The 21,922-nt window shown below is 60.9% G+C and overlaps 1 protein-coding gene across 3 annotated transcripts; it reads left to right on the top strand.

Annotated features, from left to right (window-relative positions):
• Window positions 1-3,077: 3,077 nt before the first annotated feature.
• Window positions 3,078-20,956, top strand: ATG2A (autophagy related 2A; the record flags this gene model as incomplete). 3 transcript variants are annotated; one of them, XM_081098982.1, is made up of 41 exons in its annotated part: window positions 3,078-3,248; window positions 4,977-5,139; window positions 5,228-5,380; window positions 5,479-5,581; window positions 5,984-6,119; window positions 6,263-6,361; window positions 6,645-6,741; window positions 6,829-6,993; window positions 7,089-7,229; window positions 7,624-7,861; window positions 7,945-8,089; window positions 8,187-8,279; window positions 8,716-8,874; window positions 8,977-9,220; window positions 9,509-9,605; window positions 9,701-9,857; window positions 10,916-11,058; window positions 11,172-11,317; window positions 11,420-11,577; window positions 12,022-12,172; window positions 12,309-12,508; window positions 12,611-12,691; window positions 12,838-12,944; window positions 13,035-13,127; window positions 14,270-14,340; window positions 14,509-14,585; window positions 15,091-15,255; window positions 15,405-15,531; window positions 15,611-15,825; window positions 16,253-16,461; window positions 16,732-16,867; window positions 17,318-17,524; window positions 17,687-17,788; window positions 17,877-17,961; window positions 18,048-18,180; window positions 18,258-18,330; window positions 18,516-18,598; window positions 18,871-18,992; window positions 19,140-19,294; window positions 20,047-20,196; window positions 20,275-20,956. In XM_081098982.1, the coding sequence occupies 41 exons, from the start codon at window positions 3,078-3,080 to the stop codon at window positions 20,506-20,508; spliced, it is 5,784 nt and encodes a 1,927-aa protein (XP_080955108.1). In that variant the 3' UTR covers window positions 20,509-20,956. The 3 variants fall into 3 exon arrangements, with proteins under 3 accessions (XP_080955108.1, XP_080955107.1, XP_080955106.1); XM_081098981.1 differs by having other exon boundaries at window positions 15,091-15,261; XM_081098980.1 differs by having other exon boundaries at window positions 11,172-11,577.
• Between the last annotated feature and the right edge of the window lie 966 nt (window positions 20,957-21,922).

Raw genomic sequence — 21,922 nt, 5'->3', positions numbered from 1 at the left:
TTCCTGTCATTCAAAAAGTGAGCTCCTATTCACCTGGAGGAAGCCTAAAAGGCCATTCACTTGGTCTAAACAAGCTTCCAAAGAACACGGCCTCCATGAGAGAGAAAAACAAAAGAACGAAAAGGAAGTTGAAGTACTGAGGAAGAAATCACTAAGAAATTGTTAAAAAAAAATAGTAATATGAAGTGATATGAAAAATAGCAAATAAAGTTTCAAAACATATAATAGAGAACTGAAATGCATACATATGTCACAATATATATTTACATACTGTATATGAGGCCCCTAGAACCATAAGAAATGCAAAAAAAAATCACTGTTAATAACGCATTCTCGAATTGCCCCCCTTAAAAACCAAATTGCCCCCCCCCCCCGTGGGGCATTTGCCCCCCTGTTGGGAACCACTGCCATAGAGGGAATCAGATGAGGTATAGATTCACAGCTCACAGGCACCCCTCTAAGAGACAGCTGTGGCTCCCAGTCAAGTTACAATGAGAGACAGATGTGAGTGCAGCTTCCCTAGAGAGAAGCCGACCTGGAGAAGCTGCTGCCCCAGATTCGGGGCCTAAATATTGGGCATGGTCCTGTGTCTGCCACCTTTGCACTTGGTGCACCCAATCCCCACTGCAGGGAGTGGCCGTCCCCGCTGGCCGGGACACAAGGACAACATTCGCTCATCTCGGAATATGCGCTCCTATTCCCACTGCCTTTGGGAGGAGAGGCGAGGCTTGCTCATCCCTCGCCCCACAGGCACTTAGGCCCGCAGTCTGTTTTCCTCGCCTGTAAGACGGGATATTAATAGCGTCTCTCTGTGAGCAGTGGTGAAGAGCCGATGAGGTAATGCAAGTGCAGGGACAAGCCCAGAGCCCAGGACATCACACAGGCTCAACTCATAATGTCTAGTTTTTAAAAATATATTTTTATTGATTTCAGAGGAGAAGGAAGATGGAGAGAGATAGAAACATCAATGATGAGAGAGAACTACCGATCGGCTGCCTCCTGCAGGCCTCCTATTGGGGATCGAGCCTGAAACCCAGGCATGTGCCCTTGACCAGAATTGAAACTGGGACCCTTCAGTCCGTAGGCCGACGCTCTATCCACTGAGTGAAACCAGCTAAGGCATTATTTTTATTATTATCAATTTAATAAACATTTGATGAACACAGCAGTGCCCCTGCCCTGTCATTGGGGACAGGCAGATCTACTGAATCATTCTATAAGCACTTTCCAAGTGGCCATCCTATTAGCCTGCCTCCTTGAGTGGGGCCTTCCCAGTGTCTCCCAAAATTCTCCTGGAGGCTAGTCCTCAATCCCTTCCCGGAGTCCTCCCTCCTACTCACCCAATCCCGGGTTACAGGGGAGAAAACCGGCTCACAGATTCAGGGAGGAGCAGTGACTTGCCTGAGGCCGCATAGAACTCGGACTGGCATCCAGGTCTCTGCCCCTTGGCCAGGGAGTTGCCCTTGCTTCAGGCTGGCTTTTGCCATTAGATTGCAGTTAAGAACATCTCCCTAGCAAGGCTAAAGTGGAATTACAATGACCTCTGGGTACCTCTCAGTTGCTTGACCCACCCTGTAGAGCAAGAATCTGCAAACTTTTTCTGCTAAAGGCCAAAAAATTAATCCTTTAGGCTTTGCAGGCCTCCGTCTCAGGCACTCAACTCTGCTGGTGGAGCAAGAAAGCAGCCTTAGACAGTACTTAGTCAAATGAGCACGGCTGTGTTCCACTAAAATGTTTTTTAAAAGAAAAATGTTAAATGTATTTATTGACTTGAGAAAGAGAGAGAAGCAGAAACATCAGTTTGTTGCTCCACTTATTTATGCATCTATTGGTTGCTTCTTCTATGTACCCTGACAGGAGGTCAAACCTGGAATCTTGGCTTACCAGAAGGATGCTCTAACCAACTGAGCTACCTGGCCAGGACCCACTAAAGCAGTGGTTCTCAGCCTTCTGGCCCTTTAAGTAAAGTTCCTCATGTTGTGACCCAACCATAAAATTATTTTCGTTGCTACTTCATAACTGTAGTGTTGCTACTGTTATGAATCGTCATGTAAATATCTGATATGCAGGATGGTCTTAGGCGACCCCTGTGAAAGGGTCGTTCAACCGCCAAAGGGGTCGCGACCCACAGATTGAGAACCGCTGCACTAAAGCTATTTATGAACACTGGCTTGTGAATTTTACATAGTTTCCAACTATTTAAACATGGAAAAACCATTCTTTGTTCACCAGCTGTGCAAAAACAATAGACCCCCCTACTCAAGGGACTTAGAATCCATTCTTTATTTATTTTTTGGATTAGAAATATGAAAAAAACTATTATTATTCCAAAGAGGGAATGGAGTTCTGACCACCTGGAGAAAGAAGGGCGGGTCAGTAAATCTGCCAAGCTTTTCGTGGGAGGAGTGGAAAAAGACCTTGGTGATGCGCTCGCAGCAACCTTTATGTCTATTTTCTTATCAGTAAAATGGTGACTATACTCTCTATTTTATTTTTTTCTTTTATATGCTCTCTACTTTAGAAGGTTGTTATTCGGGTTGAAAAGATAAAGGATGGTAAAGCGTTTTGTAAATGCAAATGTTTGTTTACTTGTTTCTACCGTGCTGGGGCTCTCGTACTGACTTTATTTCCCTGAGAAGCTTTCTACGAAGTTTTATGAGACACTGTCCCTTTAAGTCGTACCCAACAACTTCAAGTAATTGGGAGAGTCAGCACATGCGCATTCCTCTGCGGGGATGGCACCTCCAAATCTTCCCCGGGAGCCTGTAGCAGGAAGGTTAAAGGTCCTCCCACTTAGAATTTATACGCAGGCGTAAATCTAGATTGGGAGCATTATATCACGCAGAGCACCCAGTCCTTTTTTGGCGCCTGAAGGCTCCGCCCCCCTCGGCCAATCAGTAGGCTTCGCCCTCTGCAAGGACCAATTGCAGGGCGCGTGGGGGGCGTGGCCGAGCGCCCCGGGGCGCGGCCTGGCGCTGTGTGAAGCGGCGGGGCAAACCCGAGGCTCCAGTGAACCCAGCAGCCGCGGCGGGCGGCGGGCGGCGAGCGCAGGCGGCCGGGGCTCGGCGGTCTCCGAGATGTCACGATGGCTGTGGCCATGGTCGAACTGTGTGAAGGAGCGCGTCTGCCGCTACTTGCTGCACCACTACTTGGGTCACTTCTTCCAGGAGCACCTCAGCCTGGACCAGCTCAGCCTCGATTTGTACAAGGGCAGCGTTGCCCTGCGGGATATCCACCTGGAGATCTGGGTGAGGAGCCAGGCCCGAGCCCGGGGGCGCGGGCGGTGGGGGGGCCCCGGGCCGCGGCGACACGAGGCTCCCGGCGAAGGGGTCGGGCCGAGGGACCAGGTACTGGGCGTGCTGAGGTCGTGGAAGTCCGGCCCTTTTCAGGCGTCAGAGGGACCCGGCTGGTCGCCTCCAGAGCGGGCAGGGGTTCCTTGCGGCCACTTCTCAGGAGGAGAGACTGAGGCTGGGGGGAGGGTTGTCACTTGGCGGAGAGACCCCGGAGTCAGCACATTGAGGCTGGGGCCTGACTGGAGGAGTATGGTGCCGAGGACGAAGGAGAGGGTGAGGTGGGAGCAGAGCGGAGGACGAGGGGTGCCGGCAGGGCCAGGCCAGGGTAGGGGCAGAGTGGCAGCCATGCAGCCGGACAGAGGAGACTGCCAGGGGTGCGCAGCCGCCGAGGACACCTGTGGGGAAGGCCCCCTGACCTCCTGACCCTGCAGTCCTGGGCCCAGTGGGTTGGGTTCGCCTCCGGATGTGGATGTCAACAACCGCGTCAGCGCCTGTGTTGATCAACACCTCGTGTGACTGCTGCCGCGCTGCCTACTTCCTGCTTTGGGGAGAGTGGGAGGGTCAGGTTTGGGGAGGGGATTGTAGATTAGCCTCCCCATCTGGGGGGAAGCCCCCAGGGCAGCGGGGAGAGGTCTGGCCCCAGGCAGGAAGCCGGCAGGGGAGATGCTGGGAGCTGGAGAGAGGTAAGGTCTGGGTCTGACCTGAGTCTGGGGGCGGTGACTCAGCTCAGCTGACCTGGAAAGTTGCAAAGGAGCCACCAGCCCAGGGCTGGCACTGGATGGGCATGGGGGCAAGGGCTGCTCAGTTTTCTGGCTGGGCACAGTGCAATCTGGGCAGGGAGAGCTGGGCTCTAGAGGTAGGCAGGTCTTCCTGAGTGCATGTGGAGTGAGGTCCCCTGAACCTAGAGTTGGGGGGGGGGGGCGGGGAGCGGGGACTCCCAGTAGCCGCTTGCCTGTGAGTCCCAGTGCAGGAAGCCTTTTCGATCCATCGCTAAGCTGCCTCTTCCTGCTTCCAGTCCCAGGAAACACTCCTTCCCCACCCAGCCCTGTGGGATTGAATTGGTTCCTACCTAGTTTCACCCTGGGGGGATGCAGGTGCTTGTTCAATAGCAGCCCCTCCCAGCTGCTCCGCCTGCAGCCCTACCTTGAAGACCCCAGCAGAAGCCTGGGGACCCTGAGATGGGATGAGGAGAAAGGCCAGGGTCCCAGGGACACTATTCCCCCACCGGTGGGCATAGGGGGTTCACCTGGGCCTTAGAGAGAGGTACTGCTACACCACGTGTTTGGAGTTGGGGGGCATCCCCTCAGCTCAGGTCAGGCCCATGCTGTGTCTGCTTGACCAGAGTTCGTGGGGTGCCACTGCACCTCCTGCCAGGCCTTTACTAGTAAATGTGTTGCTCCCAAGCCTGGAACACGCCATCTTCTAGCCCCTCCTCCTGGCTTTCTCCTCCTCATCCTTCAGCTCCCCCCTCCTCTGGCTTAAAATATTGGGCACATTAGGTGATGCAGTGATTGGGCCACAAGGAGGGATCAGCATGAGCAAAGGTGGGCCTTGTGGGTAGCATGTGGGGCTCTCGGGGAGCAGGGCTGCTCTCCAAGGTAGAGCAGACAGGCAGGGGAGACAGCGGCCGGGAGACGCCGGTGTGGGTTTTCCTGAGCCAGCTTTGCCCCCGGGGTTTTGCAGTCTGTGAACGAGGTGCTGGAGTCCATGGAGTCGCCGCTGGAGCTGGTGGAAGGCTTTGTGGGCTCCATCGAAGTAGCCGTGCCCTGGGCCGCGCTGCTCACAGACCACTGCACCATCCTCGTGTCAGGCCTCCAGCTCACCCTGCAGCCCCGCCATGGCCCAGGTGAGGGCAGGGTAAGGCTGGGGCAGGAGTGGGAGAGCCAGTGGTGGGAGTGGGCCTGGGCGCTCCAGCTGACCGGGCTTCCTCGCAGGACCAGGGCCTGCTGACTCGCAGAGCTGGGCCTCATGTATGACCACGAGCCTGCAGCTGGCTCAGGAGTGCCTGCGGGATGGGCTGCCTGAGCCCTCCGAGCCACCACAACCCCTGGAGGGCCTGGAGATGTTCGCCCAGACCATCGAGACTGGTAGGCAGGCCCCACCAGGCCGCTGCGCGACCCCATGGGAGAGCTCTGCCTGCCCTTTTCAGCTCTGCCTGCCCTGAGACCCCCTTCTCACCCCTCAGTGCTGCGAAGGATCAAGGTGACCTTCCTGGACACTGTCGTGAGGGTGGAGCACTCACCGGGCGACGGGGAGCACGGTGTGGCAGTGGAAGTCCATGTGCAGAGGTAGGGGTGGGCTGGCCGGTGGGCTGGCATGAGGGGGAGGGAGCGTGAGGGGCTATCAAATGGCCCTGGCCCTGACCCCACCCCCAGCCTAGGCTCCTGGGAAGTGGCAGAGCAAATATGGGTGAGCCTGGGCAGTGGCCACAGCAAGGGGGAGGTGGGCGGGAGTGAGTCCAGGCTGTGAAGGTGCAGAGTGGCAGGGGTGAGGGGGTGCCAGGGATCAGGTTACATGCTGAGGTTTGGGGAGCAAGGACTGGCCGTGGAGGTGCAGGATGGTGTGGCTGTGGTGGGGCAGCTCCATGACCCCAGACCCCTAGAACAGAATGCTGGGCAGGCAGAGGGGCTCCACACCGGGGGGCGGGGGTGGGGGGTGGGCAGGGAAAAGGCTGACCCTACGCTCCCCAGACTAGAATACTGTGACGAGGCAGTGCGAGACCCAAGCCAGGCGCCCCCGGTGGATGTTCACCAGCCTCCTGCCTTCCTGCACAAGCTGCTGCAGCTGGCGGGAGTCTGCCTGCGCTTCGAGGAGCTTCCCCGACAGGTGGGCCAACTCTGATCCCACAGTCTCTGTCTCCTTCCAGTCCCTGCCCTCGGTGCCCTTGACCCCTTGCCCCTCCATCCCTTCTGACCAGCTCTGATGTCATCTTCTTGACCCCTCCCCTCTTACATCCTCTTGCCTCCCAGGAAGGATCCCCAGATCCCCCCTTGCAGATCGGCAGCTGCTCAGGGTACGTGGAGCTGACAGTGAAATTGAAGCAGAACGAGGCTTTCCCAGGCCCCAAGGTGAGTGTTTGGGCCCTCGGGGCGGAGGGAGCGTGCTCCTTCCAGAATGCTCAGCAGTTTTTATCCTCCCTGTGACAAGGTGGGGGTCGCTGAATGGGGGAGGTTACTGCCTTCTTGGCAACTGGAGAAACTGAGGCTCAGAGAGGTCAAGGGTCACAGCTAGTTGGTGAGAGCTTAGCCTGGCAACTGGCTTCCTACCTCCTCAGGATGAGCGCAGCTAGTAGTGGTTCTCAGGGGGTTGGTTGGCGGGTGTGCGCCCCATGGTTGCTCCCTCTGCCCCCAGCTGGAGGTGGCCGGGCAGGTGGGCTTCTTGCACCTGCTCCTGACCCCGCGGCAGCTCCAGCAGCTCCAGGAACTACTCGGTGCCATGAGCCTTGCAGGTGAGGCCGCTGGGCAGTCCTGGGGATGGATGGTTGGAGAAGTGCCAGCCGGGCTGGACTGACACCAGGAAGTGTCCTCCCTTATAGACTCCAAGTCCCTGGTCGACAAGCTGAACAAGAGCCGGCCGCTAGATGCTGAGGACCTGTGGCTAATTGAACAGGACCTGAACCAGCAGCTGCAGGCAGGGGTGGTGGCTGAGCCCCTCAGCCCAGACCCCCTAACCAACCCCCTTGTCAACCTGGACAGCAATGGTGGGTGTGGGGCCTGACCCGGCAGTTGGTGGAGTAGTGTGGGTGCAGGAGTCGGTGCCAAGCCCACCGTCCCTGACCCCTTGCCTGGCCCGCAGACCTCTTCTTCTCCATGGCGGGCCTCACGAGCAGTGTGGCCTCGGCCCTCTCTGAGCGCTCCCTCTCCGACGTGGACCTGGGCTCCTCTGTGCACAGTTACATGACCCCTCGCCGGCTCTCCTTCCAGGGCAACCCAGCTGGTGAGTGCTCCAGGGGCAGGAGGAACTGGAAGAGGGGGCCTCTGGTGGTGCAGTGGACAAAGCCTGGGTTTTAGAGTCAGTGGTCTTGGTGGGCACTTCAGCTCTCCCAGACTCGGTTTCCCCTTCCATGAAATGGGGGTAGGGAGAGCTGCCTGGCCGGACTGTGTGTTTTGGCCGATGTTTATTGAGATCCTGTGTGTGTCAGGTACTGGGCTGAGTGCTCCCAGTTGCTTGCAGTCCTCCCCGTTCCCTGGAGGGTTGATTGAGCCTGGGCTCAGGACCTGGAGTAACGAAGCTTCATGTCTCGCCTGCCTGGCAAGCGTCCTACCAGAGCCACGGTCCAGCTGGGCCCATGAGCTCTGGGGAGCCCCTGGTGAAGCCTCTGTCCCCTCAGGCAAGACGGCCCTCACATCCCGTCCGGACACCATGCGCCCTGACTCACTACTGAAGATGACCTTGGGGGGCATGACCCTGACCTTGCTTGAGACACCCGCCCCGTCTTCCGGACCACCTGACCTCACCACCCATTTTTTTGCCGAGTTTGATGCTGCCAAGGATGGGCCTTTCAGCTCCCGTGACTTCCACCATCTCCGACCGCGCTTCCAGAGGGCCTGTCCCTGTAGCCATGTCCGGTACAAGCCCAAGGCAGGGGCCTGAGGAGAGACTCCCTGAGCCCTGCCGTGCCCCCCCCTGACGTCCAGCTTCTTCCCGGCAGGCTGACGGGGACGGCCGTGCGGCTGTCCTGGGAGCTGCAGACGGGCCGGGGCCGCCGGACCACCAGCACGGACGTGCACTTCGGGCAGCTCGAAGTGCTGGAGTGTCTGTGGCCCAGGGGCGCTGCAGAGCCCGAGTACACGGAGGTGAGGGCCAAAGGCAGGTGTGTGCGGTCAGGGCCTGGAGGTCGAGGTGGACGCCAGGGCTTGGCCTCAGCCTCTTGCCTCCCATGTCCCATCCCAGATCCTGAGCTTCCCCAGCAGGCAGGACACCCAGGCCTCGGCTCAGCCCTGTGCCCACCTGCGCCTCACACAGACCCTGCGCCGTCTGCCCAAGGTAACCCACCTGCCTCCAGGCCTAAAGGCCCTTGACTGTTTCCTATGGTGCCTTGACCACACCCCCAGCCCCAGCCTCCCCGGTACCTCCTTCCCTCTACCCTTCTCCTGTGCTCCGAGCAGAGCATGCCTCCCCATCCGGGGGCCCTTGAATCCATCTGGACCTGTACATGCTGTTTTCTTAGCCTGGTTGCCCCTCCCCTGGCTCGTCATGGCGATGCCCTGCTGGCCTCTGGGGCGGCGAATGTTGGGTGGCTTTTATTAAGCAAGCACGATCGTCTACCTCCGGCAGGTGGTGATGGTCTCCAGGGTCCCCAGCCCCAGCTCTTCTCACAGCTGGGAGGGCTCTGTGTTCTGTTTTTGCTCAAGGGGACCCCTTCCCATCCTGCCCTCACCCACCCCACAGCCCTTGCTGACCTGAATACCCTCAACTTCAGAGCCGATCCCGGCACACAGCTGCCTGCCATTGCCACTCAGAACTGGCCCTGGCCCTGGCCGACTTCCAGGCAGACCTGGAGCTGGGGACCCTGGACCGGCTCGCTGCTCTGCTACACCTGGCCACCAGTACCTCCCCCGAGCCACCTGCCGGCCTGCTGGTAAGATGCCCAGCTGAGGCTGGGAGTGGGGCGCAGTCCCCCCGCACGCCATCACCGTGCTGGGGGCCGCGGCGGCAGCATGACCCCCACATCCTGTCACAGATGGAGTCCCCGCCAGCTGCCAAGCAGGAGACAGTGGTGCAGCTGTCGGCACCCCGGGCCACGCTTCGGCTGCACTTCCCCATTGCCGACCTGCGGCCCGAGCGGGATCCCTGGGCAGGCCAGGCTGTGCGGGCTGAGCTGCTGCGGCTGGAGCTGAGTGAGCCCCAGTTCCGGTCGGAGTTGAGCAGCGGGCCTGGACCCCCAGCCCCCACTCGCCTGGAACTTACCTGCTCCGACCTCCACGGTGAGAGCCCCTGGGAAACAGCGTGTGGGGTAGGGGCTCAGGCCCTGGGAGAGAGAGGCTTAGGGCTAAAGAGGCTGGATCATGGGAGCAGACCTGGGCCCCGGCCTCACCAGCTCTGGGCACCGGTATTGCCTGTCGGGCCTGCTCTGGGCAGCAGAAAGAGTGGACCCGTTTTCCTTGTCCTGCTGCAGACCGTGGGCATGAGACAGGCACCTCGGACTCCACCTGGCATTGGGGAAGGAGTGGGGAAAGGCAGAGTGACCCCCTATCTTTCCCCTTGCCCCTCAGGCACCTACGAAGATGGAGAGAAGCCACCTGTCCCCTGCCTGCGAGTCTCCAAGGCCCTAGATCCCAAGGGCTCTGGTCACACGTACTTTCTGCCCCAGTAAGTGGGGCTTTGCGACTGAGGGTGGCGGGAGGCCACTTGGAATCAGGGGCCAGGGGTGCCCTGCAGACCAGTGACAGGCCTGTGCCCGGCAGGGTAGTGTTGACCCTGAACCCCCAGGTCAACAGTGCACAGTGGGAAGTGGCCCCAGAGAAGGAGGAGCTGGAGCTGTCTGTTGAGAGTCCGTGTGAGCTGCAGGATCCCGAGCCCTCGCCCTTCTCCTCCAAGAGGACCATGTACGAGACGGAGGAGGTGAGGCCTGGGACCCTGCGTCTTGTGGAAGCCACGTGGTGGCTTTGGGCCGGGGGCAGGGACTGCTTTGGGGCACCAGGTGACGTGACCCAGCACCGGCGAGAACTTCGTCTCTGCCATCATCTCGTGTTGATGGGGAGTCGGGAGCATGCCAGCTCGGGGGGCCTGGAAGTGAGGGCAGAGTTGGGAGATCAGGACCCCGTCCCTTATTGGCCGTGTACTTTAGGCCTGGGGTCCTCTCCTCTGAAGGTGATGAGGGGTACGTCTGGTTTTGAATCCAGGCTCTGCTGCTCAGTGGCCCTGTCATCTCAGCTTATTGCCTAACCTCTTGGAGGACATGGGTGCTGGGCAGAACCAGTTTCCTCATCTAGAAAGTGGGCACAGTGGCCTCTCGCAGGCCTGTCCTGAGAAAAAAGGAATTAACATACGTGAGGCCTCAGAGAAGGATTGGCATGAGGCCAGCACTTTACACGAAACGGCTGTCACCCTAGCAGAGAGGGGCTCACGTGAATGAGTCAATGAGAACGAAGGGATGACCCTGGCCAGTGGGCTCGGTTGGAGCATCGTCCTGTACACTGAAAAGTTGCAGGTTCGATTCCCAGTCGGGGCACATACCTAGGTTGCTGGTTCAATATTCCAGTCAGGGCACATAGAGTAGGCATCCGATTGATGTTTTTCTCTCCCTCTCCCCACCTCCCTCATCCTCTCTTTAAAATCAAACACATCCTCCGCTGATGATTAGATTTAAAAATGTTGGAAAAGGCCAAAACCGGTTTGGCTCAGTGGATAGAGCGTCAGCCTGCGGACTGAGGGGTCCCAGGTTCGATTCCGGTCGAGGGCATGTGCCTGGGTTACGGGCACGTGTCCCCAGTGGGGGGTGTGCAGGAGGCGGCTGGTCGATGTTTCTCTCCCATCGATGTTTCTAACTCTCTATCCCTCTCCCTTCCTCTCTGTAAAAAATCAATAAAACATATTTTAAAAAAATGTTGGAAAAGAAAGAATGAATGATAGGAGGTGAGGATGCGTCTCTCAGAGGCCTTTCCCGCTTCCCCACGTAGATGGTGATTCCTGGAGACCCTGAAGAGATGAGGGCCTTCCAGAGCCGGGCGCTGGCCCTGTCCCGCTGCAGCCTGGAAGTGGTCCTGCCCAGCGCCCACGTCTTCCTGCCCAGCAAGGAGGTCTATGAGAGCCTCTACAACAGGTGGCGATGTGGACGGGGGAGCGGGGGGGCGGGGGGCGGGGGGGGCGGGGGCCGAGGTGACAGGGAGCCGGGCTGGGCCTCCCTGACAGCCACCATCCGTCTGCCTGTCTCAGGATCAACAATGACCTGCTCATGTGGGAGCCTGCTGACCTGCTTCCCACCCCTGCCTCCGCCCCTGCCACTCACCCTCCTGGCTTCCCAGGCCCCTCGGGCTTCTGGCATGACAACTTCAAGATGTGCAAGTCTGCCTTCAAGCTGGGTAGGAGGGACATCCGGTGGGGTCCTGGGCCCCCAAAGCTGGGCAGGGCTGGGGAGGCCCTTCCAGGGCTCCTTCCCATGCGGCTCCTTGATCTCACCCCAGACTCAGACTCGGACGAAGAGGATGCCCACTTCTTCTCAGTGGGGGCATCAGGCACGCCGCAGGCTGCCCCCCGGCCCCCAAGCCCTCACTCCCAGAGTTCCTTCTCTACGCTGTTGACGGTGCTGAAGGGCCGGGTCACAGCCTTCTGTGAGACCAAGGTGAGGGCAGACCTGGGCAGGTGAGCCCCTGGCTTCAGAGCTCCCACTGGCAGGAGACCAAGACCAGTGTGAGCAGCGCTGAGTTGGGAATGTGGGAATCAGGCCCCAGTGGGGGCTGGTGGGGCCTGTCCAGCCAGAAGCACTCACCTGACCCCCCACCACCACCACCACCATCATACCCTGTCAGCCGCTTACTGGCACCTCCTGTGTGTAAGGCATCGTGCTAAGGGGTCCGAATGCACCACATGCTGCTGGAGGCAGGCTGGTCGGGTGATCCTTCCCCTCTGGCAAAAGAGACAAGTGCTGCCCTGGGCCTCCAGCGAAGTCTGGGTAGATGCTGAGCTCATCCTGGTTAGGCCAGGGCTCCAGGAGACCCCTCACACCTGAGGGGGTGGGAACTGCTCTGTGCAGCTGCTGAGGCCAAGCCACATGCTCTGCCTGCAGGACGAAGGCGGGAGGCCGCTGGAGGCTGTGCACGGGGAGCTGGTGCTGGATGTGGAGCAAGGCACCCTCTTCAGCGTCTCCCAGTACCGAGGCCAGCCTGGGCTCGGCTACTTCAGCCTGGAGGCTGACAAGGCAACACTCTACCACCGAGGTGTGCGGCTGTGGGCCAGTCGTCAGGGGGTCTCTAGGGTCCATGGGCAGGGGTGGGGGCTTGCAGGAGGATATGGTCCCTGGGTGGAGTGGGCGGTCAGCTCGCTTGGCAGGGGGCTCACCAGATGCCTCCCCAGCAACCGTGGATGACTACCTGCTGCCCATCCACCTGGAGCTGCCCAGCTTTACTCCTCCGGCCCAGCTGGTCCCCACCATCTATCCATCAGAGGAAGGGGTGACCAAGTGGGGAGCCTCAGGCCGAAAGGGCCAGAGCCAGGCCCCCCACATGCTGTCCGCTGCTGTGCGCATCCACCTGGACCCCCAGAAGAATGTCAAGGTACAGCCACGCCTGCTTCTGCCTACCCATTGGCCGGGGCAACTGCCTGCCTGGTGCATGGAGGGCTGGGTTCCCTGCTTGCTGACTGCGTCCCACCCCCAGGAGTTCCTGGTGACACTGCGGCTGTCCAGAGCTACCCTACGCCACTACATAACCCTGCCAGAACAGAGCTGGCACTCCCAGGTGAGCAAGCGTGGCATGGACAGACAGGTCTCTAGGCTGGGAGGAGGCGGTGCCATGGGCATGGGGCTGGGCCGTACTGGGTGGAGGGTTAGAGGAGGGAAGAGGCCCCCCTATCTTCACCACCTCTCCCACCTCGGTCCCCAAAGCTGTTGGAGTTCTTAGATGTGCTGGATGACCCCGTGCTGGGCTACCTGCCCCCAACGGTCATCACCGTCCTCCACACACACCTGTTCTCCTGCGCCATGGACTACAGGTACTCAGGCTGGGCGGGCTGGGTGCCAGGGCGGGGGCAGGCTCTCGTGTGTGTGTAAGGAGCCTGCCCCAGCTTCACTGTCTCCCCCAGGCCCCTCTACCTCCCTGTGCGTGTCCTTGTCACCGCCGAGACCTTCACCCTCTCCAGTAATATCATCATGGACACCTCTACTTTCCTGCTCAGGTACACAGCCCCTCCCTCCCAGGCTGGGCTGCAGCTGCCTCTCCCCCGGGATGCTGTCTACCTGCTGTGTGTCCTCAGCCACTCTCTGAGCCTCTGTACATTCTGGTCATGATCCTTCCCTCACAATTGGTCCCGCCTTCCTGGATCTGCTGACCCCCCTGCTGGGGGCTGTCTTGGGATAAGGATATGACAGGTGGAACACTAGGCTTCCATAGTGCAACTCAAACAGTCAGAACTTGCAGTCCACATGCCGGCAAATTACAGCCTGTCCGTGAACATGGCCCATCCAACCTTTAAAGTCGCTTAAAGGATAACATTGAAAATATGGGGAAGTGCCATGGCAGTGTTTACTGAGAACAGTAAGATATAAAACACATGTAGCCCTGGCTGGTTAGGCTCAGTGGATAGAGTGTCAGCCTGCGGACAGGATTCCCAGATTCGATCCTGGTCAAGGGCACATACCTTGGTTGCCGGCTCCTCCCCAGCTGGGCCCTGGTCAGCGTGTGCAGGAGGCAACCAATTGATGTGTTTCTCTCACATGGATATTTTTCTCTGTTTTTCCCTCTCTCTTCCACTCTCTAAAAATTAATGAAAAAAATATCTGTGCTTCTCTGTGTGGCTTCATAGAAAACACTGGAAGGAGATGTGTGTCAGAATTTGGGATTGGGAATTATGATTAGGAATTAGGGATTGTGTCTTTTTTATTGCTATATTCTAAACTATTTTAAAGGAGCTATGTTATGTTGCCACTAAAAGAAGGACTTGCATAAAATAAAATAAATTTTAAAAACTAGATTATATTAGAGGAATGGAGGCACAAGAGATCCCCTTGGTCTCTCCCCTTAAAAAAATAAAATAAAATAAGGACTTGTTTTAAAAGAACAATGACTGTAGGAGGGAAAACAGGACCCTTCGTTCCCAGGGTTGCTGTGAGGCCCAGATGAGGCGGAGGAGCTAGAAGTGCTTGGGGAACAGTAAGTTTGGGCCTGGGACGGGGAGACCAGGTGCATTCTCCCCATAGTGCAGGTAACACCACGGCCAGAGGGCCCAGCGCTAGCGTCTTGTGGGCTTGGGACCTGCTGAGGGTGTCCATCTGCCTGTCTCTGGGCACCTGGCCCCTTCTCAGCTCTGTTCCCCACCAGGTTCATCCTCGACGACTCAGCCTTGTACCTGTCCGACAAGTGTGAGGTGGAGACCTTGGATCTGCGGCGAGGTGGGCAGGCCCGGGCCCCCAGCCACACACACAGCCGCCAGTGTCCTTCCCCTGATGGCCGTTCTCAGCACCCCCATGCGCACACGCACAAGCCCCCATTCTCCCCTCTGGTGGCGGGTCGGGCTGCGTGGAGGAGCCAATAGGAATGTCTCCTCTCCTCTGCTTCAGATTATGTCTGTGTCTTGGATGTTGACCTCCTGGAGCTCGTGATCAAAACCTGGAAGGGGAGCACCGAGGGCAAACTGGTGAGTGCGCCCTTTCCCAGAGTCCCTGGCGCCAGCGCAGGGCGGGCCGGGTTGCCGTCAGGGGATCACCCTTCTGCTTCTGCTTGGGGCCTGGCTCAGGTCATGGTCACTGCCGGCCCTTCCCAAGCTGGGCTGCAGGGGTTGCTCTCCTGGGAAGGGCCGGCCCATCCTGGGTGTCCAGTGTGAGTCCCGCCACTAGAGGGCAGCTGCGGGCAGGGCCACGGGAGTTGGGCAGCTTCCTCGTCTGTAGAATGGAGGTGGCAGGCCTTGCCTGCCTGGCCGGGGCCCAGGGCAAAGGAGACGGCTCATGGAGCCTTTCTCTCAGGGGGTTGCATCCGCTTCCTTGGGCAGCCCAGAGCCAAGCCCTTTTCGTTCTCTGGGCTCAGTGTGCTCATCCATTCAGCGGGTGGCGGGCAGGCTGAGCACCCCAGGGAGGCCAAGCCTGTCCTATCTGTGTGTGGAGAGGACAGAGCCGGGCTGATGGCACCCCTGCCCCACCCCACAGAGCCAGCCGCTGTTCGAGCTGCGCTGCTCCAACAACGTGGTGCACATGCACACCTGTGCCGACTCCTGTGCCCTGCTGGTCAACCTGCTGCAGTACGTAACGAGCGCGGGCGACCTGCACCCCCCACCCCGGCCCCCCAGCCCCACTGAGATCGCCGGCCAGAAGGTACAGGTGAGGCCTGGCCACACAGGCCACCAGAGCTCTGCCTGGCCCCTCCCCTGCCGTGGTCCCCCAGGGGCCTAGCATTGGGGGGAGCCCTGGGGCCTGCTCTCCCTCCTGGCACTCATTCGTCCCTCCTCCCCTGCCTGGCCCAGCTCTCCGAGAGCCCCGCCTCCCTGCCCTCATGCCCCCCAGTGGAGACGGCCCTCATCAACCAGCGGGACCTGACTGACGCCCTCCTGGACACCGAGCGCAGCCTGCGGGAGCTGGCCCAGTCTTCAGGTGGGGCGGGGCGTCGGGGGGGCACCGGACACAATCAGCACCGTGTCAGGCATCCCCCAAACCAGCCTCTCTCCTACAGGTGGCACGCTCCCCCAGGCCTCTCCCGTGTCGGTCTACCTGTTCCCAGGTGAACGGGGTGGGGCCCAGCCGCCCTTACCCCCTGTGGGGGTCCTTGCTGGAAGTTTGGGGTCCTGCTCAGAGGCCGAGGAAGGTGAAAAGGAAAACGAGGGGGATGGAGACACCCTGGACAGTGACGAGTTCTGCATCCTCGATGCGCCTGGCCTGGGCATCCCGGTACGCGGTGGGCAAGCTGGGCAGGGGCAGGACATGGGAGAGGCAGGAGGCAGTGGGCTTCCAGAGGAGGAGAGGCATGCGTCCTGGGCAGGGGACTGGGGCGTCAGAGTTGGGGGAGGAGGCAGGTGATTAGCGGGAGGGAGAGGAGGACCATTTGGCTGCAAGGGTGCTGACCTCCGGGCCCCCAAGTACCAGTGGGAATGTCACATGCAAGCAAGACCCAGGTCCAGGGAGACAAGGCTGGCAGGTGCAAGGGACACTCAGCTCCATCCTAAATGGAGTATTCAGATACAGGCTTTGGGGACAGTGACCCCTGAGGGTCAGCTTCTGTCGGGAACAGGAAGAGAGATGTGAAGAGGGAGGAACGGGTGGGGGTGGCCTGGCCTGGGGAAGGCATCTCTGCCACATGTGTTCCCCCTCCCTGCAGCCCCTGGATGGGGAGCCCGTGGTGACGCAGCTGCATCCAGGCCCCATCACCGTGCAGGACGGGCACTTTTCACGGCCGCTGGGCAGCACCGACCTGCTGCGGGCGCCTGCCCACTTCCCAGTGCCCAGCACCCGTGTGGTGCTGCGTGAGGTCTCCCTTGTCTGGCATCTCTATGGGGGTCGAGACTTTGGCCCCCACCCCAGTCACAGGTAAGAAGGAGAGAGAGCAGGTGGCAGCTGTGACAATGGGGTTCACCACCCCCCCCCCCCCGGGATGGGGCCTGGGCGGGGCTCCAGCCCTGACCTTCAGCAGCTGGTAATCCTGAACCGTCCTCACCTTCCTGGCCTGGTTCTTCCTCTTTCCTTACCCATCCACCTCCCAGGAGAGGGTCTCCCACACAGGCTGCAAGGCCTGCTCAGAGAGGAGGGGTGAGGAAAGGATGTTCCCTGTGTCAGCTTGTCCCCTGTCCCTCTTCCCAGGGCAAGAGTTGGCCTCACAGGCCCCAGGGGCTCCCCTTCTCGCTGCTCTGGTCCCAACCGGCCCCAGAACTCCTGGCGCATGCAGGGGGGCAGCGGGAGGCAGCACCAGGTCTTCATGGAGATCCAGCTCAGCAAGGTGAGCTGGGGGCTTGGGGTGCAAGGGGCTGGCTGGGGTGGGGGCAGCAGCAGGCCATCCCATCCCTGCCACTCAGCCAGGGCTCCATGGGAACTACTTGGTGGAGGGAATTTTACAGATGTTTTGAGGATGCAAAGCTGACGTCCCTGGTGATGGAGAGGTTGGAGGGTGAGGGCTGGACCAGGGTCTATGCTTAGGGTGACGAGGCAGGTGGAAAGGCTGTGGGAACAGAGATGGATAGATTCGGGGAGGAGGCCAAGAGGTCACTTTGACCGTGTGGGTTTGAAACACCTGTGGGATGGCCACATAAAGATGTCCTGGCGGCAGCCGCGTGGGTCTGAGATGGAGCTGTGTGCAGGGGGGTGGCTGGGAGAGGAGGGGCCCGGGGTGAACCCCTCTGTCCGTGTCCGGGCCCTGCTGACCTGGCTCCGGGCTCCATCCTCCCCACAGGTCAGCTTCCAGCATGAGGTGTACCCCGTGGAGCCGGCCCCAGGCCCCGTGGCCCCAGACAAGGAGCTGGAGGAGCAGCCGCTGTCCCGGCAGGTGTTCATCGTGCAGGAGCTGGAGATCCGGGACCGGCTCCCCTCCTCCAAGATCAACAAGTTCCTGTACCTGTACACCAGCGAGCGGATGCCACGGCGCACCCACTCCAACATGGTACTGTGGGCAGCGCCGCGCGCTGGCAGGGATGGGCCACCTGTTCCCATGGGAGCTCACATGCACACACACCTACCTGGGTTGTTGGGAGCGTGGGAGGGTGGCGCGGCTCGGGCCAGCTCAGCTGACGGAACAGCCTGGGGGGTCACCCTCTGTCCCCAGCTCACCATCAAAGCGCTGCACGTGGTCCCCATGACCAACCCCAGTGCACCCGAGTGTTGTCTCCGGGTCTCGCTGATGCCCCTGCGGCTCAACGTGGACCAGGTGAGTGGCTGGGTGGGGGCAGGCTGACGTGAGCCCCCTGCTGCCAAGCCCCTGAGCCCAACCTGTGCCCCACACTTCGGCCCCACAGGACGCTCTGCTCTTCCTCAAGGACTACTTTACCAGCGTGGCGGCGGGCATCAACCCCATGGTCCCGGCAGAGACCTCGGCCGAGGGTGAGAGGCTGGACCTGGTAGGGGAGGGTCCTGGTCTCCTGCTGCCATGCCTCCCTGGGCCCACCCCTGGTCTGTCTCGTCTGCAGCGCACCCTGAGACCCGAGCCCAGGGGAGCAGCCCCCAGGAAGGGGAGCCCGAGGGCGTGGAGACCAGCGACACCCAGGAGGCCGCAGGTGGTGGCCAAGGCGCTTCCTCCGAGCAGCAGCCGATCTACTTCCGGTGAGGCCTGGGCTGGGCCTGGGCGGGCTGCACCCGGCCAGGTCAGCGACTAAAGGGCCCTTGCTCCTTATCCCCAGGGAGTTTCGATTCACATCTGAGGTGCCCATCTGGCTGGATTACCACGGCAAGCACATGAGCATGGACCAGGTGGTGAGTGGGGCCGTCAGGCGCCATGGCTGAGGAGGTCCCCGTTCTGCTCAGGTGTGGCCTGTTCTTTGGGGCCCAGGAGGCCAGGGCTTGCATCCAGGCACCATCAGCCACTGAGTCGGCCTCCTGTGGGCTGGGCAGGTCCCTGTGCCCCATCGTGTAAACCCGAACCCCTTCTCCCTCCCCAGGGCACTTTCACTGGCCTCCTCGTTGGCCTGGCCCAGCTCAACTGCTCTGAGCTGAAGCTAAAGCGACTCTGTTGCCGGCACGGGTGAGCCCGCCTCGCGCTCTAGCACCCCCAGCCTCTCTCCGGGGCCCTGATAGTCCCTTTGCTGTGTCTCTGACTGGCCGTGTGGCCTTGGCCAAGAGATCAACCTTCTGGGACCTCAGTTTCTCCTCTGTAAAATGGGTGCAGTAGCCCCCCACCCCCGACACAGGGCTGGGTGGTAACATGGGGAGTTGAGGTGCCTCAGGTCCTCCTGGCTCTGTGACCTCTCAGTGTCTGGCTCTGCCCCACCTTGCCCTCCTCCTCTCCCTTCCCAGGCTCCTGGGCGTGGACAAGGTGCTGGGCTACGCTCTCAACGAGTGGCTGCAGGACATCCGCAAGAACCAGCTGCCCGGCCTGCTGCGGGGAGTGGGCCCCATGCACTCAGTTGTCCAGCTCTGTAAGTGTCTGGCGCTGGGGACTCTGGAGACGGCCCACACTCTTGGGCACCCTAGACGTTGCCATTGGTAGTATGTAGGGGAGGCCCTAGAGGAGGAAGGTGGGGGCATTGTAGCCTCGGGCACCTCTGATGACCCCTGTTCCCCAGTCCAAGGGTTCCGGGACCTGCTGTGGCTGCCCATCGAGCAGTACCGGAAGGACGGGCGCCTCATGCGGGGGCTGCAACGGGGGGCAGCTTCCTTTGGCTCGTCGACGGCTTCTGCTGCCCTGGAACTCAGCAACCGGCTGGTGCAGGCTATCCAGGTGAGCGGCGCCTGGCTGTGCAGGGCGGGAGCGTCTGCCGTGGTGGCCCATGCCGTCCCCAAAGCTCTGCTGACGGTGGGTAGCCTGGGTGTGTGTAACATTTCCTGAGGAACATTCACAGAGCGGGAGAGGCGAGTGTCTGGCTGAGGCCCACAGCCGGGTCGCCCCAGCCAACTGCGGCCCCCATGCAGGAGGCTGAGTGCCCCCGTCTTTGTAGCCCACTGGGTCTCTGCTCGTGGCCAAGTCTTGACAGGAAAGGAAGGGGGCTTTTTGCAGACTGGAAAGTAAGACCCAAGACGAGCCCTGGCTCATGCCGGCCCTGCACCTTGCTAGGCCCTGGTGGGCCCAGGGAGCTGTCCTGTGGGCAGTAGCTCCTGCAGTGGTCCCTGTGGGACGGGGGCTGGATGGGCAGGCATGGTGGGTGGTCATGGCAAGTGAGCGTGCAGAAGCTGGGGATCAGGGTGCTTCCTGTGCCCTGCTGTCCAGCCCATGAGGGCAGGGGCAGGTCTCTAGAGCGGAGGCTGGAGGGATAAGCCAGCGTCTGAGGGCCACCCCAGGGCGTGAGCTGGAGTGTGGCACCATCAGTCAAGGTTGGGTGGGAAGGAGCCGCCCTGAGGAGGCACGCAGGCCACCTGCCCTGGCATAAAGCACGGGTGTGGAGGAGGGGCAGAGGGGGCCCCTGGACTAGGGTCTGGGGGTCCATCATGTTGCCCTGTGCACATCTCCTCACTGGTGTCCCCTGTGCTCCCCAGGCCACAGCCGAGACGGTGTACGACATCCTGTCCCCGGCGGCCCCCATCACCCGCTCCCTGCAGGACAAGCGCTCGGTGCGGAGGCGCAAGGGCCAGCAACCAGCTGACCTCCGGGAGGGCGTGGCCAAGGCCTACGACACCGTTCGAGAGGTAAGGAGGCCCAGCCTGCTCCCCATCTTCCCACACCCACTGTCCACGTGACCCGGCACTGACCTCCCCCCTCCGCAGGGCCTCCTGGACACGGCTCAGACCTTCTGTGATGTGGCGACTCGGGGTCACGAGCAGAAGGGGCTGACGGGTGCTGTGGGCGGTGTGATCCGCCAGTTGCCCCCAACGGTGGTGAGGCCCCTCATCCTGGCCACGGAGGCCACGTCCAACCTTCTCGGGGGGATGCGCAACCAGATCCTCCCCGACGCACACAAGGACCACACTCAGAAGTGGCGGTCGGAGGCCCAGGACTGAGCGCCAGGTGCCGGACTCCAGGGTGCGGCCCGCCCAGCAGGCCCAGCCAGCCGGTGGCACCTCGGCTCCCGCGCCTCCCGAGAGCGTGGACAGCCTGGCAGGCCGGGCCCTCAGGAAGGATCGGAAGGACTCTGCGCCTGGCCCGCCTGCTGCGTCGCAGTGGGAGTGGGTTCCTGCCTGGGCCTCGGCCCTGTCTCTGCACTTTTCTCTGGGGAGAAAGGACACTGCCCCACCACCGGGACCCACATCATCACCTGGGCCCCCACGGCTGCCTGGGCCCAGGACGGAGGCTTTTGGACCCTTGGACCCCGACCCCACTCAGCCAAGTGTCTTTCTATGTCTCTGGGGACGTGGGGGGAAAGACGCCGTGTGGTTCAATGTATGATTTTTAATCGCCTGAGCGTGTGGGTCAGTGTCTGCATGACGTGGAATAAACTGCCCACCGCCAGCCCCTTGTTCTGCGTACCTGCACTGTCCCGGCCTCAGCCTTGGCCTTGGCTGGCACCCAGATTCCCACCTCTGCACCCAGCACCTCCCCTGTCACCGCCAGGGTTTGCCACCCTTCCACCCACCCCACCCAGTGGATCAGAGTTGCTACCCTGGGCTCCTCTCACCACCCTCACAGGGGCCTGCCACCCTGGCCCACCTCTCACATGGCAGGAGCTGAGTGGAGGGGAGAGGCCCCGGGGCGGCCCTTGAAGGCCTCCTTGCCCAGAGTACTTCCTTGGCTGCATCCCTGCAAGAGCCCAGCGTCCGGCCTTACCTGGGGCCAGGTGTGAGGGGGCGGCTGAGAGGGTACTGGACCGGGCACAGGGCTGCGGGGAGGCTTAGGCCCTGCCCTGTGACCCGAGGCTGCTGCCCCCGGCCTCTGAGCCTCAGCTCCTTCCTGATACTCCTTGCCCGGCGTACAAGGACTGGGGGCTCAGTAAGGCCCTTCCTGGAAGGCTGGCCTCTGGGGGCTGCTCCCCCCATCCCCAGTGGCAGGAGCCTCTGTCCTGGGTCCAGTTACAGGGTGCTGGAGGGCAGGGGCACTGGGGCGGCAGCGGAGAGACACTCACGGGGTCAGGAAAGTGACCCTTGTCCGCACCTCCCACACACACCTTGTTTCTTGAGAACAAGGAAGAGGGCTGCTCCGATCGCCCCGCCCTGCCCACTCCCCAGTAGCACTGCCCTGAGGTAGGTGGGGAAACTGAGGCACAGGCTTAGAGCACCCTCACCTCGCTAGGGCCATCTGTAGACCCCTCTGGTTCGCAAGTGCCCCCAGCTCCCCGTGTGTCCCTGTGTCCCCTTCGCAGTGAGGGAGGCATGGCACCGTGTGAATAGGGTGGAAGCTGGGTCCTGGTGCGCCCGGGGTCCTCGCTGGCCATGGACACCTGGGGCAGAGGCCGAGTGGGCAGAGGGTGCCAGGAGGGCG

The sequence above is a fragment of the Myotis nattereri genome, assembly GCF_964212035.1.
Source record: "Myotis nattereri genome assembly, chromosome: 9".
Taxonomy (NCBI): Eukaryota; Metazoa; Chordata; class Mammalia; order Chiroptera; family Vespertilionidae; genus Myotis; species Myotis nattereri.
This window is presented reverse-complemented; position numbering and strand designations above follow the sequence as displayed.